Source organism: Lissotriton helveticus, chromosome 3_1, assembly GCF_964261635.1.
Source record: "Lissotriton helveticus chromosome 3_1, aLisHel1.1, whole genome shotgun sequence".
NCBI lineage: Eukaryota > Metazoa > Chordata > Amphibia > Caudata > Salamandridae > Lissotriton > Lissotriton helveticus.
The window spans coordinates 501,974,190-501,991,859 of record NC_136061.1 but is presented as its reverse complement, the minus strand read 5'-3'; the positions used below and the strand labels follow the sequence as shown (position 1 = coordinate 501,991,859).

The following is a 17,670-nucleotide window of genomic DNA, read 5'->3' as shown; positions in this document are numbered from 1 at the left end:
CTATTGTGTGTCACAATATTAGCGGTCTGTTTTAATCTTTTTGTAGTTGATGGCATCAATACATTATGTTTGACTAACATGCAACAGACAGAGGATTTTCACTTCTTTTTCATGTACGATGATGGGGGGTAGGGAACTGAGGGTTTTAAGTTGGAATGTCATTGGGTTGGGGACAAAATTAAACGTAGTGTGGTTCTTCAGTATCAGTATCTTAAACGTCATGTGCTGGATGTGGTCTTGCTCCAAGAAACACACTTAGTGGGTAATTCATGTAAGACGATGCACAGAACGGGGTACAAGTTGGTGGCCCTTGCGGGATTCATGTCTGGGTCCAGGGGGGTGGGCATCCTGATTCGGAAGGCACTCCCATTGGTGATTGACTCCACGTTAGAGGACGACAGAGGCAGATATGTTGGGGTGACGGGTCGTTGGGAGGGGCACGTTCTCACCCTTTTGTCGGCGTACGTCCCCCCGGATATGCAGGCCACTACTTTCGATGATCTGGGAAAGCTCCTGTTGGAATTGCCGATAGGGCTTTTGATCTTGGGGGGTGAGTTTAATGCAGTGGTATCTGGAGTTATGGATAGGCATTCCCAGTGATATACGGGGTGCACCCAGCAATGGCTGCCCGACTTTCTTGATGCAATGGGTTTAGTAGATGGCTGGAGACTGCTCCACCCAGACCAGAGGCAATAGACATTTCACTCTGGTGCCCACAGCAGTCTCTCCCGCCTAAATTATTGTTTGGTGCCTGCGGCTCAGGCGTCTTACATCACTGAAGCTGTACATCTGGCCAGGGGTATCTCTGATCATTCCCAGCTCTGGTTCCGGTTTTGTGTCGCTGTGGGATCGGCGAGTAGGGTAGCCCCTATTAACCCCTGGTATATGCGTAACCCTAAACTTCGTAAGGACCTCATTAAGGCTCTAGACCATTATTTTCTGGAGAATGAAGGATCGGTGTCCTCCTCTGTGTCTCTCTGGGAAGCCTTCAAGACTGTCATCAGGGGTCAGGCTCTATCACTGATAGATGGAACAAAAAAGGAAAGGAATAAAGATGTTATTGAAGTGGAGACTGAGATTGGTCGCTTGGAAGGAGAACTGGAGCGGGAGGTAACTCGGGTTAAACTGCATACTTTGAGACTTAAGCAATATGATTATAAATCTCTGGTCACTGACAATGCCAGGGCTCTTGGCAGGGAGCTGCAGGGTAGGCTTTACGATCTTGGGGATGTAGCAGGGAAACTCATTGCATGGTTGGACAACAAGGATAGGGCGGAGCGTGTCGTCCTGGAATTTGTTACAGCCGAGGGAGCGTTGCTTACTGATCTCCAGAGTATTGTCGATAGCTTTGCGACATATTTTCAAACTGTGTATACCTCTGTCTCAGATCGGCCGGAAGAGGACTCCCATTTGCTGCTTCTGGATATACGGCTCCCGTGTCTGTCCAATGAGGACCGTGATTTTATGGATAGTGCCCCGACTACCGACGAAATAGCTCAAGCTATTCGCTCCTTGAACTTGGGTAAGGCACTTGGACCCAACGGGCTCCCAATTGAACTATACAATCTTAGGCCAGATAAGCTGGCTCCTCACCTTAAAGGTATGTTTGTCAAGGCCCAGGAGAAGGGGATACTGCCTTAATATCAGAGAGTTGCGTCGGTGGTGGTGATTCATAAGGAGGGTAAACCAAAGACTAATTGTGCCTCTTATAGGTCTATTTCCTTATTGAACGCTGAGCCCAAAATACTTGCAAAGCTTCTTTCTAATAGGCTGGTTAAATTGATCAGTGGACTGATACACCCGGATCAATCGGGATTTATTCCCCACAGAAATACAGCCCTGAATCTACGTAGGTTACATGGCGTGCTTGCCAGGGCTCACACTCTGCAGGAACCGGCCCTAATCGCTTCACTTGATGCAACAATGGCTTTTGATACCGTAGAATGGTCCTATTTGTGGGCGGTCCTGGCTAAATTTGGATTTGGCCCCGACTTTATTTGCTGGGTGCGTTTATTGTACTCTGAGCCGTTCGCTCAGATAGTGGTTAATAATCGTGTGGGAGGGATTCGGTGGTCCCCTGACTGGGAAGACCGGATCTCCTTGTATGCGGATGATAACCTGCTCTATCTGACCTCCCCTAGGAAGTCCCTCATTGTGTGTGCGAAATCCTGGCCTCCTTTGGTAGGAACTCCGAACTTTCCATCAACTGGGGGAAATCTCTCTTGTTTGTTCTTCGGGGGGAGACCCCGGTTCCTCTGCGGAATTGTCCTATCCAAATTAACACGGGTGGGTTTAAATATTTGGGGATTTTCATCTCTCTGGATCCGGCGGTCCGGTATGCTAGGTATCTCCTTCCCCCTTTGTAGAGGCTTAGGAGCGACACTGCGAATTGGAGAAAGATTCCCCTCTCGTTGTTGGGGCGAGCGGTTCTCTTTAAAATGATCTCTGCCTCGTTTCTTTTATGCCCTTCAGAGTACCTTGGATGTAGTGCCGGCTAGTTATTTCCGTGAGGTGGAAGGGTTGCAGCATAGTTTATTATGGAAGGGCAGACCCCGTATTGCTTGAGCTAAACTGACGCTCTTCCCGTGGTATGATGGAGGTGTTGCCCTTCCAGACATCAAACGATACTACTAGGCTTCCCAGCTGGCCGCAATCAACCAGGGAACATATGGGCCCGTGGCCTATCCTGGATATGCGATGGATAAGTGGCTCCTCCCTGGAGGTAGTTACAACAGGGCACTGTACTCTAAGTCAACGAAGCTGAACTTGACAGGGCCAACTAAACATGCAGTGCGGATCAGGCATGATGCCACAAGCTCTTTGGGATGGAGGGACAGCTTGACGCTAGCTACCCCACTGTTTGCTTCGGAACGTCTGGGTAAGCTTTGGAATACAAAAGGATTTGATAAGTGGGACCCGATAGGGATCTCAACTGTTAAAGACATCTGGGGCAAGGGGAAGATTAAATCATTCGAAGAACTGCAGGTCGAATTTGAACTGATAGGAACTGAGTACTTTCGCTATGCGCAAATCCAACATTCATTACAGGAGGCCCTACCTGAGGCCTCGCCTCTCCAGGATAGAATTTTAGATGGTCATCTCCCCGAAAAAACTCTCTCTCTGATCTATAAGAAATTAATTAATCATAGGGCAGATCTACTTAGGGAGTTGAGGGATAAATGGACACGAGATGGCACAGAGTTGGATGATGAGGACTGGCAATCGGCTGTGTCCTCTCCAAAAGTGGTTGCGATCCCAGCGAGGGTTTATGTCACGGGCCCCCGCCTTGTCCGAATGGGGTTATCGGAAGTAGTATTGTGTAGACGGAAGTGTGGTCTTGTGGGTACATTCCTCCATATCCTTTGGGAGTGTCGATATATTGCTGAGTACTGGGGTAAGATCCATAACACTATACAGGAGGTTTTGGGGGTCGCTGTGTTGCCGGAGACAAGGAGATGTCTCCTTAACATATGGGAGCCTACTGATCTTAGCTTGGCACAAAGCAGTGGACCACACTAGGCTTTACAATAGCGAAAAGGAATATTGCTCAGCAGTGCAGATCCGAGCTGCCTCCTACCCTTGAGAGTTGGAAAACTGACTTAGATTGGTGTATGTTTCGGGAGAAGACTGTTTACACAGTGAGAGGCGACCTCGAAAATGGGCATCGGTTTGGGGACTTTGGAACAGATATAGGGGAGAGATCTGCGTGCCACCTAGAGATTCTGTATTTGAAGTACCCCCATGCCCGTGAGTTTTTCTGACATGTATGTACCTTGATCCCCTGTCACCCCCCCCCCCCCCGCCCCGGAGATGTTATATAGTACCATGATGTGACTCTTCTGTACTGTGTTCTTTCTTTTTGACGCCTAGTTCTAATACAAAGAATTATTAAAAAGAAATATCTGAGAAAAGATGGACTTTCAGTTTGGAATGCTTTATTGGATCAGAAGGATCAAGCCATCCGAAATCTGTTATATACGTAATCTCCATGTAAAGTTTTCGTCTTACCTTCTTTTCCCCTGCTTCTCTATACCTTTACCTTTTTCTCCCTTGGTTCATTCCTGATTTAATCGGGCGTATTTCCTATAGCATATTCAAGTTTTTAAAGGCTGTTAATGCTGGCAAGTGGTGAGCCTAGACACTGGGGTGTTTACCATTAAAGTACCTAAGATTATGTTGTTGTACTGATTATCTTCATTTTGTTGCTCTGAGGAGAACTTCACTGGTTTGCTTCGAATTTTGGTATTTACTCCTCAACCTTTGTTGGCTGTAACTGAAGTTTTTCAATTAGTAGTTATGCCTTTCCACATGCTCTATGTTGCAGACTAACCTACCAGGTACGGTGAACAACTCCAGTGATGCCTGTAGCATAAGTAAGTCATCGCCACACAATCAGGGACATCACTGGCACTTGACTTCACGTTTCACACTTGATTCTCCTACATGTGTGTGCTGTCATTGAATCACAATATGCATCTGAACACATGCCACCATTTCATTATCTCATCTTCCTTGACATGGCTTTTTTGAGCAGTGTCAGAAACGATGAGGAACTACTTGCCATTCCTCACCACTGATGTGAGCTTCAAAGATGGTAAGCAACCTTGACGCTGGATTCAATATCTGGAAAAGAAGCACTCCGGTGATGTCCTACGCTTTAACCGACAATCTCTAGACTTTTTCTGACGTAATAGTCCTCTCATCCGAGTTTAAAAAAAATTTGAGTGAAACGTATTATTACACGTGCAGGAGACTCAAGTTTAAACTAATATTCAAGCACTACATTGAATGTAGGAGTAAAGATTAATCAAGACTCTAGGGCCATAAGTACATGGTAATATTTTATTTGGCAACAGATTCTGTGTTTATTATTCGTAGGTGTGTGTCCATTTTGTGCTGGCACAACATGAAGAAGGCAAATGGTACCACCATTCTGTTTTCTGTCCCTTGGAAAGACACAGATTGTTAAATGGAGGCAAACCTCTTTGTTCACTATGCTAGATTATGTGGTGTTAAACCTTAGGTTGAGAGGAAGCTATTATTGCTATGGAATTGCTTATGCACTTGGGAGCAAGTGGTGTTTGAGAATTTACTGGATGTGGTGGAGGAGAGCACTGGGATCTAAATAATATGATGTATACATATGAAAGTTAGATGCCAATTATCTACCAAAAATTAGCACTATATAACAAAGGTACCACTTTAATATGAGACTGCAACCAGAAAATTAGACTGTTAAAGATTATATTACACCTTTGTAGCACACAAATATAGTGCTAAATTTGATTAATACAATGGTAATCAGTTCATGCTGTGATGCAACTCTGAAAGAGTCAGAGCACAGATGAGACTTAAGGATGGACCATGTATTGATGAGTTTATCACTATCTAAAAAAATACAGAAATTAAGACATTAGAGGTAATAATATTCCACAATTGATTAATGTGAAAAAGGAAGACAACAAAAAGAAAAGTTGAAAAGTGCCTTTTTTATCATCTTGGTACTTTCTTATACCTGCATCTCCCTATGTTTCCCCTTTGGTTCATTCTTGCTCTATTTCTCATGTATTTCTGCTAGAATGTGCAAATAAGAAATGGAAATGACTGCAAAAGCTGGCAGGTGGTATTTCCTATTCAAGAACCAACCGCATTCCTCTGGTTTTCCTCACTTTGCTGCAAAATTTCTAATTCTTTTCGTTTTAGTGGATGTGTATCAGTAGATCAGAAATTGTACAACTTCTCAGGCATACTGAAATTATACTCTTCATATACTAGTCAGAAATGAAGTAAGCTGGATAAGGATCTTCACAGCTGCCTGGTTCTAAAATGGTCAGAAAATAGTTCTGTGGTGTGTGGACAGATAAAGGAATAATATAGAGAGCCTGGTAACTAGAGATACATTTAAACCCTGAAAAGAAATAATTAAACAGACTGGTTATTACTAGCTAAGCATCCATAAGCCCCAGGTTCACCACAAGTCATACATTAGACCACAAAGTACTTCATTGATGAAATCTCTGGTGACATTATACATCACATCAGAACACTAACTTTAACAATGACATCCATGAAGCAATAAATGATTAAGTGTTTACATATCTGCTATCTCCCAGTTTCAAATAACCAACTGTTGTGCCTAAGAGGATATAACAGCAATGACAATGAGTTGCTAATGTGGTTAAAGGCAAAGTCCTATGGACTCTTTGTATTGGGAGAATGCGCGCAAAGCATGCTCCAGTGCCAAGTCCTGTTCCCCCAGGGATACTGTACATAAAGTCATGCAGAGGAGATTTTGGGGAAAGGGGAAGGTAAGTGCATGGCTTGCAAGACCAAACAGGTCTTCTACCGATGAGGAATACTCCGCCTGATTCTGGCCAGCTGTTGCAAGTGTGCAAACATCTTCGTATATCACCTAGTTCCCTGACCTGGGACCTTGGAGTACATGTTTTAAAAACTTCATAGAAATAAAAAGAACTTTGGAAGAATACAGGTGGAGATGGATTTTATAAAACTCTTTGTCTAAGCTCTTTTGTGGGGCACCTGTGCTGTTTAGTTTAAATTGTTATATTCCTGTATTGGAATTACACTGTGACAGTGGGTGTTTGTCAGTGTGCACAAACATTTTTGGGTAGTTACAGATCATTTCTATATAAGTTAGGGATAGCAAGTTAGGTGCAGCGGCCTTTAGGGTTCCACTGTGCAGCCTCTTGACTTCTGTAGTTTGAGCAGGAGCCTTGCTGCCGCGTTCTGCACAGTCTGCAGTCTCTTATCACAAACTTTTGACATCAACAGGATATTTGCCATTGACAGGATTTTCAGCAGAAAGGATTAGCACAAGTGTGGACAGATACAGAGCATTAATGGGTTATGCAAGGGTTGAGACACTGTGAAACAGAAGTGCACAGGCTCTATAGATAGCAGGAGCGTAAGATGACAAACCATGGACAGGAAGCCTGCATTGTGGAGAAACAGGGTAAAAAGTGCATATCCAGGGAGACACCGGTATGAAATAGACCATAACCATGTAATAGTGACATAAGATTGGAAGCGCACGTAGGAGGACTCAAGCACAGATAATTAGGTACAGTCAAGAGGGCTCACACAAAGGGAAGCTGGCACCAAAGGGACCCATAAATGCAGACAAGTGACCCAAACTCAGGGGATGAGAAAAGAGACATGTGGAAAAGCAGGCAAAGAAGAAAGTATGACAGAGGAACATGGACATTGTAACTGAAGTTTCAGAGCTAGGTAGACTCACACTGACAGAAAAAGACCAAATCACCAACACAGACAAAACCATACCACAACAAACCATGTGGTACAAATACAAATACCACATCATATGCCACATAACACCACAGCATACCAGACTATACAATTCACCATGCCGCAACTTAACAACCACCTGTACCCCACTAAATCATAAAACTAGCAAACAAACTACCACACAACACCATAACAATGCATAATCAATCCACAAAACTTAGTGTCCAAAAATATTAACACAGACAATTACCACTTGCCTTCACTGACGCTGTGCCATGTGAAATAGAATTCCACATAATATGCAACCCCCCGCACCATCAATTGTACTACTACTCATGGTGCCACACTACATCACACTGTAGCGCAAAAGACAACAACACAGCATACTGAATCAAAACACCACACAACCCTGAATACATGAAACATGAATCATGGTAACATCACATTTGACTAGGGAACACTAACCCATACCACCTCACCACTCCATCCAACACCATAACATGTACACCATACTACACCTCATCCATGCTACCATACCACATGAAAACCCAACTCAATACCACATCACACCAGGTAAGACCAAATCATGCAAAATAATTATGTTACATTAAAGAGAAACATTAATTCTGGCAAATAGAAAGAAAAATACCACTGCATTGACTATTTACCTATTTAGGATGCTAAACGTGTGGGTTTATTCTCTTGAAAGGCCTCTTTTTCTTGACATACCAGCATCTTCACACCCATGTTTGTGTGAGCTATGAGGCCAGAATAAACATGCCTAGTTAAAGGTATCTAGCAAGCTTGGTCGGGGAATGGCAGAGGAATAAAAAGGTTTCAGGAAATGGTTTCAGGAAATGGCCATAGCACATGTGGCTGGTAAGTGTAAACCATCATTGAGCCTGCTGAAAGACAATGGCTAGGATCATCAAATGCCAGACTTTGAAGGAGAGAAATGCACTCAATTTCTGCACCACATAGAATCAGTGCAAGGCTATGGAATCGGAAGCATTATTCCGCGGTCTTGTGGTTGGGTCCGGATTCGTAGTCTTTTTTTTTTGTAGCCCAGGTGGGCGTCGGCGTCACACCCCCTTGGGTGCATTTCCGGTGACGTCGGCATGCTTCCTGCGGAAGCTCCCACTCTTGGGCGCCATCGTCGGGTTCTTTTTTTCCGTGTTTCTTTCATTTCCGAAGTAATGGCAATGTTCTATTTAGGTGATATTTTACCGCTTTGTACTATTAAAGTCCTTTCTTTTTTAACCACCTCTTCTCTCTCCAGCCTCATCTTTCTGGCGGAGGTGGGTGGGTTCGCTAGTGAATCCAGAAAGATCTTCAAGCTGCAAGACTACACCGACAGGTAAGAAAACTATTCGTTTTGCAGTGTGAATCTTTCTGGATTCACTATGCTGTGCATACATTTTGTAGCGGTTTCTCATCTCTGTGGCGGCTGGGTGGAAGATGAGCGTTGGTTATTGAATATGTGCTGGAGCACCCTTTGTCCGACTTGTGCTTCCTTGTTCATCTGTATGTCCACACAGTAGTGCTTCGTGAACGTGTGCACCGAAGCCCATGTTGCCGCCAGGCATATGTCTTCTATGGGTGTGTTAGCCAGGAAGGCTATTGTAGCACCCTTTTTCCTAGTGGAGTGGGCATGTGTCCCCTCTGCTAGCTCTTGTCCTGCACGTTTGTGGCAGAGTTGAATTGTCTGTGCGATCCACCGTGCAATAGTCTTTTTAGTTACTGCCTTCCCCATGAAACTGTTGGCGAATGACACGAAGAACTGTTTTGATTTCCTGTGTCCCTTCGTCCTCTCAATGTAGTGCATGACTGCCCTTCTGGCGTCCAGGGTGTGCAGAGCCCGCTCTGCGCTAGTTGTTGGTTTTTGGAAAAAGCTTGGTATCTGTATAGACTGGTTCATGTGGAATTTGGATACCACCTTCGGCATGAAGTGTGGGTCAGTCCTCATCACAACCCTATCATTGTGTATTTGTATGTAGGGTTCTTGTAGCGTTAGCGCCTGAAGTTCGCTTACTCTTCGTAAGGACGTTATTGCAACCAGGAAAGCTGTTTTCATAGTTAGCATCTTTAGGGAGGCCTTGTGAAGTGGTTCAAAGGGTTCCTTCATGAGTTCAGTTAGGACTATGTTTAAGTTTCATGCAGGTGGTGGCACCCGCTTGGGTGGTGCGATCCTTTTCGCTCCTTCTAGGAATCTTTTCACCACCTGTGATGTGAAGAAACTCCTGTACGTCTCTCCCCTTGTGTAGGCGACTATCGCCGCCAAGTAAACTCTCAACGAGGATGAGCTAAGGTTCTTTTCCAACAAGTGTGTCAGGTACCTTAGCACTGTGGAGTCCTACTTCATTTTATTGTGAAGTCTCTCTTTCCTGCACCACATTGTGAATCTTTTCCATTTTGCAACGTAGCACCTCCGAGTGCTGTGGCTTCGTGCCTCCCGAAGGACCCTCAGGGTGCTTTCTGGGAATCTCAAATGTGCAAACTCTATGTCCTCAGGAGCCACGCTACTAGGCTCAGGCTCTCTGGCTCTGGGTGTAGCACCTCTCCGTTCTGCATGGAGAGTAGGTCCTTCCTCCTGCTGAATCTGTGGGGTGCACACTGTGTCATCTACATGATCTGCGAGTACCATGTCTGCCTGGCCCACTGTGGCGCGACCAGTATCAGGGTCATGTTGCTCGCTCTGCACTAGCTCAGCACTCTGTGCATCAGTGGTATCGGGGGAAAGGCGTAAGCAAATGTCCCGGACCAATCTATCCATAGGGCATTCCCCAGTGACCCCTCCTCGGGCTGTCTGGATGCGAAGTTTTGGCATTTTGCATTCCGGCGTGTGGCAAACAGGTCCACTGATGGTGTTCCCCATCTGTCGAACAGCCACCTTGTCTCCTGAGCATTGAGCTCCCACTCGTGGGATGCAGATGTCTGTCTGCTGAGCCAATCTGCCTGTATGTTGTCCTTCCCTGGTAGGTGTATGGCTAGCAGGTCTATTTTGAGAGGGATGGCCCATCTCCATATCTCCTGCGCCAGCGTTGAGAGCGGGGCCAACTGTGTGCCCCCCTGCTTGTTGATGTAGAACATCGCGGTGGTGTTGTCTGTCTGTAGCAGCACCTTGTGTTTGTACAGTCTTGTTTGGAAAGGTTTCAGTGCAAGGAAGATTGTCTTCAATTCTAGGTAATTGATGTGCCTTGTCGCATCTGTTGGCGTCCACAGTCCCCTCACCTTGAGCTCCTCCATGTGAGCGCCCCATCCCTTCAGGGATGCATCTGTGGTGATGGTCACTGTTGGCGTTGGGGGTGTTAGAGGCTTTCCCCTTGTTATGTTCTCCATGGTCCACCATGTCATCTCCTTCTGCACTGCGTGTGTCACAACCACTAGATCCTCCCAACTGCCTGTAGCTTGTGACCATTGTTCCTGTAGCCATTCTTGAATGGGTCTCATGTGGAGACGTACATTGGGTACCAGGTGGATGCATGATGCCATCATCCCCATGATCTTGCTCGCAGTCCTCACTGTCCGAGCTTGTCCCTTCCGGTAGAGGCGAGTTTCCTTCACCAGCGCCCTCGCCCTCTTCTCGCTGGGGAACACCTTGCCCTGTAAGGTGTTGATCTGTGCTCCCAGGAAGATCTTCACTTGTTCCGGCTCCATTGATGATTTCTTCCAATGGATGGAGAACCCCAGGCTTATGAGCGTGCTCGTCACTGTATGTGCGTGCTGCTTGCATTTCTGGTATGAATTTGCTTTCACCAACCAGTCGTCGAGGTAAGGGTATACGTGTATTCCTTGCCTTCGTAGGTGCGCTGCGACTGCAGCGAGGCACTTTGTGAAGACCCTTGGTGCTGATTTTAGCCCGAAGGCTAGTGTCGTGAACTGGTAGTGGCTTTCTCCGATGGTGAACCTGAGCATATGCTTGTGCTTGTGCTTTCTGTTCATTGGGATGTGCAGGTAGGCGTCTTTGAGGTCTATTGTGACCATGAAGTCCCTGATCTGCAATTGCGGGAGCACCTCTTGCAGGGAGGTCATTTTGAATTTTTGCGTTCTTATGAATTTATTCAGGAACCTTAGGTCCAGAATGGGTCTCATTGTCTCGTCTACCTTTGGCACCAGGAAGTACGTTGGGTATATTCCTGTGTTTCTTTCCTTGAAGGGTACCCCTTCTATGGCCTGCTTCCGCAGGAGTTCCTTTGCCTCTTCCTGAAGACACTCTAGCTGTTTGCTTACTAGTTGTTTTCTCCTTGGTTTTCTGCTTATTGGCCTCCCCTCCAACTCTATGCAGTAACCGAATTGGATGATGTTGAGGATCCATTTGTCTGATGTGATTTTTCTCCATTCCTGGAGGTAAAATCTTAACCTTCCTCCCACTGGTGTTATGTGGTCGTAGATGTCTAGCTTGTCTTGATCCCTCTGTACGTGCCGCACCCTGGGATCCATTCTGTGTGTGGGCACACAGAGTTTTTTGAAGTCACTTAGAGGCGGGCTGCTGTCCCCCTCTTCTATTCTGGCCACGTCCATTTCCTCTCCCTCGAAAGGACTGGCCTCTTTGTTGGTATTGCCAGGACTGCTTCTGCTGACCCTGCTGGGCCTGCGAGTCTGTCTGGTGCGTTTGTTGGAAAGCCTGGTGTGATGTACCTGGCTGGTTTCCACCTCTCCCGCCAGGCCTCCGTGACGGGGTGCCCCTTTTGTTGCCTCTGAACTGCAATGCTCCCATGGACCTTGCTGTTTCGTTATCTTTCTTCAGTTGGCTGAGCTTCTCATCCACTGTTCCTAAAAGCGTGTCGCCGTTGAATGGTGTGTTCAGAATGCTGTGTTGCACCTCTGGTTTGAAACCTGAGATCCTTAGCCATGCGTGTCTTCTTTCAGTGACACCTATCATCATGAGCCTGCTGGAGGTGTCTGCTCCATCCAGGGCCGTCTTAAGGCAAGAATTTGCCGCGTTCTTCCCTTCTTCAACCAGTTTTTCGGCCTTCTGCCTGGCATCCTGGGGCAGGTCCTTCACCAACTGCCCCAGCTCCTCCATGATCTGGTACATGTGTCTGTTTATCAGGGCGTTGGAGTTAGCCATGAGCCAATGGGTCACAGCATTCCGTTCGATCCTTCTGCCCACCAGATCCATCCTTTTGCTCTCCTTATCCGGTGGTGGTCCAGAGGTAGTGGGTACTTTAGCCCTCTTCCTTGCTGTGGCCGTGATAATGGAGTCTGCGGAGACCATCCCCTCAATGTAGGATGGGTCTTTTGAGGAATGTTTGTATTTTTTCTCTGTTCTGGGAGTTACTGCCTTGCATGTTGCGGGCTCCCTGAATGCTTCCTTCCCCTGGGCCAAGACGCTGTCGAGCATTGGCAGGTACTGGCTCCTAGTTTGTGTTGGGAGCAATGTCTCCAGAAGGAAGTCTGCTTTCTGCTTCTCTTCATCGAGCTTCAGCTTGAATGCCGCTGCGGCAGACCGTATCACCGAATTGTAGGCCCCGATGTCGTCCGGCGGCGAGGGCCTCGAGGGATACGTGTCGACCGCCTCCTCCGGGCTGTCGGTCTCGACATCCATGTAATCCACCTCCTGTAGGTCAGAGGGGGCCGACTCTGCGTCCGTCCTGCTGTCCTCTTCCTCCCCATAGTTGTAGCTATGGTAGGGATTCTCGTACTCTTCCTGGTCGTCGACCACCTCGACGTCCGCGTCTTGTTCTTGTTCTTCGGTGACCTCGTCTTCCTCCTCGACCACCTCCACCACCGGTGGCTTGGTCTTGTGAGGGATCGTGAAAGCTTTCATCTTTGCGTCAAATTCTTTCTTCCGCTGCACGATGTTTTCCATTTCGGCTTCGAGGCGCCTGCTCTTTTTCTCCATCTCGGTCGCGTGTTCCGCGTCGGATGGTTCGGCCGCTCTTTTCGGCGGCTGGCTCGGTGTCGTGCTTTTCGGTGCCGAAGTTTTCGACATCGAACCGGATTTCGGGTCTCTTGTCGGCGTCGGTAGTTTAGGGTCCTTGTCCCTCGGCGTCGATCGATCCTTTTCGGGGACGATTTTCGACGACTTCTGCTGTTCAACAGCTCTCGGTGCCGGGGACTCCTTCTCAGAGGATCCGCTGGGCCTGTGAGTACTCGCGGACGCCTGGTGCTTTGGCGTCGGCGCTTTCGAGGCCTTGCCCTCGTTTTTTCAAGACTCAGAGTCTCTCGGGTTCTTGGGGGCCGGAGAGTCTCCTAACTTATCAGAAGTCTTCGTGTAATCGGTCTCTACGACCGTGTAGCTGTCGTCTTCGGCGGCAGCGTTGTCCTCTTCCTCGGAAGACATCCCCAGGTCGTGGAGGGACGGAGTCGGGGCCTTCCCCTGCAGGGTGGCGTGCGCTACCCTCTGTCTCTCTCTCACACGAAGGGTCTTCGGGGTGAAGGCGGAGCAGGCGTTGCAGTCCTCGCTTTCGTGATTCACCGGTAGATAAAGGTTGCATACCGGGTGCTGGTCCTTGTGCGCGTACTTGTGGTGGCAGTTACGGCAGAACTTGAACGGCGTGTTGTCCATCATCGAGCGCTCAGGGCCTCCCTGGTCGCGTGTTCGTCGACGGTCGTCGAGGATCTCGATGAATTCGCCTCTTCCTTTGCTGACTCCTCGTCGATGAAGTCCCCTGGAGTCTTCTGATGACCTTCCTTGGTGATTTCTGTCTTTTCTTCTCTTCTTTCTCCAAAAATGTCTGGAGCCCAAACGGGAACGATCCAGACCCGACCGCGGAAAGAAAGAATCTGAAGATGGCGCCCAAGAGTGGGAACTTCCGCAGGAAGTTAGCCGACGTCACTGGAAATGCACCCAAGGGGGTGTGACGCCGACGCCCACCTGGGCTACAAAAAAAAAAAAAAAAGACTACGAATCCGGACCCAACCACAAGACCGCGGAATAATGCACAGCATAGTGAATCCAGAAAGATTCACGCTGCAAAACTGCCACTTACACTGCAACAACAAAGCCAAAGGACACTGCTAATCTCTGCATGTTCACTTGGATTAGTATCAAGTCGCAAAACCAGTCACTCCATGAAGAATTTTCATTGGATAACCGAAAGCCAGAAATTAGCAGTCCGAAGAACAGGGAATGATATGCAGAGTGTGAGGGCGAACATTTCACTAGACACAATGAATCAATTGAAACTGAAATTAATGCTAGACCAATATTTCCAAATATTCACTGGGTCACACAGCAAAATATAAACATTGTGCAAAAACAGGCTAAAGTTAAGGATGTGGAACGCAAGTCAACGTGGAAACCCTCGGTTCCCTATTGGAAGCCCTTAAAAGCGGATCACCTCTTGACTCAGTCCCTTTAAGGCACCTGAAGCAGGTTGCCCCGAGCATCCTACCACCTATGACCGACTTACTAAACGCTTCCTTTGACCTCGGAATCGTTCCCACAAGTTGGAAAAAAGCGGTAGTGAAGGCACTTATAAAAAAAACAAACCTTGATCCGGACAACCTGGCTAACTTCAGGCCGATATCACTCCTCCCCGGCATTAGCAAACTGGCGGAAAAATACATCAACTCCTAGCTTTCTCATTATTTGGAGTCCAACGAGCTGTTAAAAACCTCCCAAACCGGTTTTCGCCCGGGCCAGGGGACAGAAACAGCGATGGTAGCCGTCGTCGAAGAAGCTAGGAAAATCATGGATGCAGGAGGATCAGTGGCAGTGATCCTCCTGGACCTTAGCGCAGCATTCGACACCGTCAACCATAGCATCCTGGCCCAACGCCTGGAAAACCTGGGCATCACTGGGATGGCCCTCGACTGGTTAAAATCCTTCCTCCACAACCGCTCTTTTCAGGTGGCGGAGGGAGACTGCATTTCCAGGGAAACCCCGATATGTTGCGGAGTGCCCCAGGGCTCATCATTGAGCCCTACACTCTTCAACGTATACATGGCACCACTTGACCTAATTGTCGCCCCCTATGGCATCAAACTCCTGACCTATGCGGACGACACCCAGCTGGTCGTCTCCCTCAGCCAGGCAGAACCCTCCACCATCAATCTATACTCCTGCCTGGAGGATATAGTCGACTGGATGAGCGAGTCCCACTTAAAGCTCAACGGGGAAAAAAACGAGCTAATGGTACTGGGCAACCAGTCCCACTTCCGCCCAGAGTCTCTATGGCCTCCCAGCATGGGCCCACCCCCAATCCCCAAAACTGATATTAAAAGCTTAGGGATTTGGCTGGATGGCAAACTAACCCTTAACACGCAAGCCAGGAAAACCGCAGGCACTTGCTTTGGCCTATTACGTTCCATCCATAAGATCCTCCCATTGCTCCCATTTCAGTCAAGGAAACTACTAGTACAGGGTCTAATACTGTCTAGACTTGACTACGGCAACGCCTTATACCTCGGTTCACCAAAAAAAGTCATCTCTAGGCTGCAGGTGGTGCAAAATGCGGCCGCCCGGATCCTCACAGGCACAAAAAAACGCTGCTCGGCTAAACCTGCACTTAAAGAACTCCACTGGCTTCCGGTGGAGCAAAGGGTGCAATTCAAGGCCATGTGCCTAACTCACAAAATCCTGCATGGAAAAGCCCCGCCGGTCCTAAAAGATCTCGTGACACCCTATACGACTAACAGAACCTTACGCTCAACCAACGCCCATCTGACTCAAATACCCAGGATCAAGAGAACACGCTTTGGAGGTCGGCAGTTCTCATTTCAGGCGTCCAAGATGTGGAACACCCTCCCACCGGACCTCCGGGCTCAACCTAATCTCCTTTCATTCCGTAAATCTTTGAAGACATGGCTGTTCCCTTGACCTCTCCTTCTCCTCGCCTGACCCCTCCTCTGGATTCAGTTAGCGCTGGGACGCTCTCGGGCAGCCATGCGCTCTATAAATCCCCTTCAAATTCAAATTCAAGTCTTAATCTCTGATAATAGCATCCTCCTGTTTTGGTCTAAACAAATCCAAAAATGTTTTCACAAGAAATAATGCAGTTATCTTTTTGTTATCACTGTGTGCAAGAGATATCTGTCGTGCTCACAAATTGCCTGTGCCTATGATATGTGCATGTAGGCAAGTAGTATTTACGATAAACAACTGATAGGTAGTAGTGTTCCCTAGGAGGATAAGAACCGCACATCAAAAAGAAAAATGTGTCTACACCTAACAATAATGAGCGTGAATAATAATTATTTTAAGCAGTAAGTACAGCGGGGTGCTCAAGTAGCTTCAAACACCTACTACCTAAAGGTGCTGTCAGCACGTTATAAGATAACATGCATATCAATACACAAGAATTGGTTTACATAGTAATGGGTGTGCTGTAACAAGCTTCTTTTCTTGTGAATAGGCAAGTAGTATATTTGGATCTACCATTCAGGAATTTTACTGATATAATAGAGGGTCTGTGATGGAGACCAGACAACTTGCACTCATGTGTGTTCATGAATAGGTCAATTCATGAGGGGTGACAAATTCAAGTTTTTGTTCATACTATGGTCTAAATTAAGATACTTATTTTCATGAAAAGCTTCAGTCAACAATCTCAAAGATTAAGCCTGATAATTGCTGAGGCATATATAGAATGTAAGATGTGTCTAGCATGTTTTAGTCTCCAAACAAAGGAAGGGAAAGCTAGACTAGGTGTTTTCAGAAAGGTCACATTTTAAAACAAACAACACATGCCTCCATTCAATACTGTAAATGTGTGGCGTCTCCCCAGGCAGGATGACAAATACAATAACACCATGGATAATCTGCCAAACAGACATGTTCCTGTCAGAGGGAGGGAGACTAGAGTTAATGAGGTTTAGTTATTTAGGAGTAAATGTTTAGCAGCTTTTGAGGCCAGTTGTTGAAACCACAAACGAGGAAGGGTGGGCTGACCCAAAGTACTGGTGTGATAGGGTGTGTAAAATGAAAACATCTATAAATCTTCAGTTTGGTTTTGGTACTAACATTACTTTCTTTCATCAAAGGAGGAAAATGTCCCTCCTTAAGGGTCGCCCTTGGACTAATGAAGAAAACAGTTCAACCTTAGAAGGGTTCACAGGAGTAGGGTTTTAAAAGCAGCCTTGAATTTTAGACTACCAGAGTACACATTTAAATTGCAGAGTGGACACTGAAGTGGTTGACCTTATGAAACATGTACATACCTTATGTAATTGGGGTTCTTTGTCTGCAGGTTTTTCATTAAAATTGACACAGAAGCCTTGAACTGTGATCCTGCGGTGGGTGGTCTCTTAAGGTTGATCTTGGCGGGATTTCCATCCGGGAACATTGCTTTGATGAGAGAATTGTTGGATTTCCACATAGCCTGGGAGAGGTCACGGTACAGCAGGTCATTGTTTTTGTCAACAAATCCTTCCACCTGGTACATCACCTACAAAAGAAGGAGATGAAAAGCAAGCAATGCATATCAGTATAAGTCACCACCCTCATATGTTACAGAT

General features: G+C 46.9%; 1 protein-coding gene across 5 annotated transcripts in view; it reads right to left on the bottom strand.

Moving 5' to 3' along the window:
- Positions 1-17,670, bottom strand: part of MYO1B (myosin IB) — a 911,317-nt gene that overhangs the window by 314,592 nt on the left and 579,055 nt on the right. For all 5 annotated transcript variants that reach the window (XM_078680402.1, XM_078680405.1, XM_078680404.1 and 2 more), the window contains exon 17: positions 17,374-17,600. In XM_078680402.1, coding sequence (XP_078536528.1) covers positions 17,374-17,600 — 227 coding nt within the window. The remainder of the gene's footprint in view (positions 1-17,373; positions 17,601-17,670) is intronic.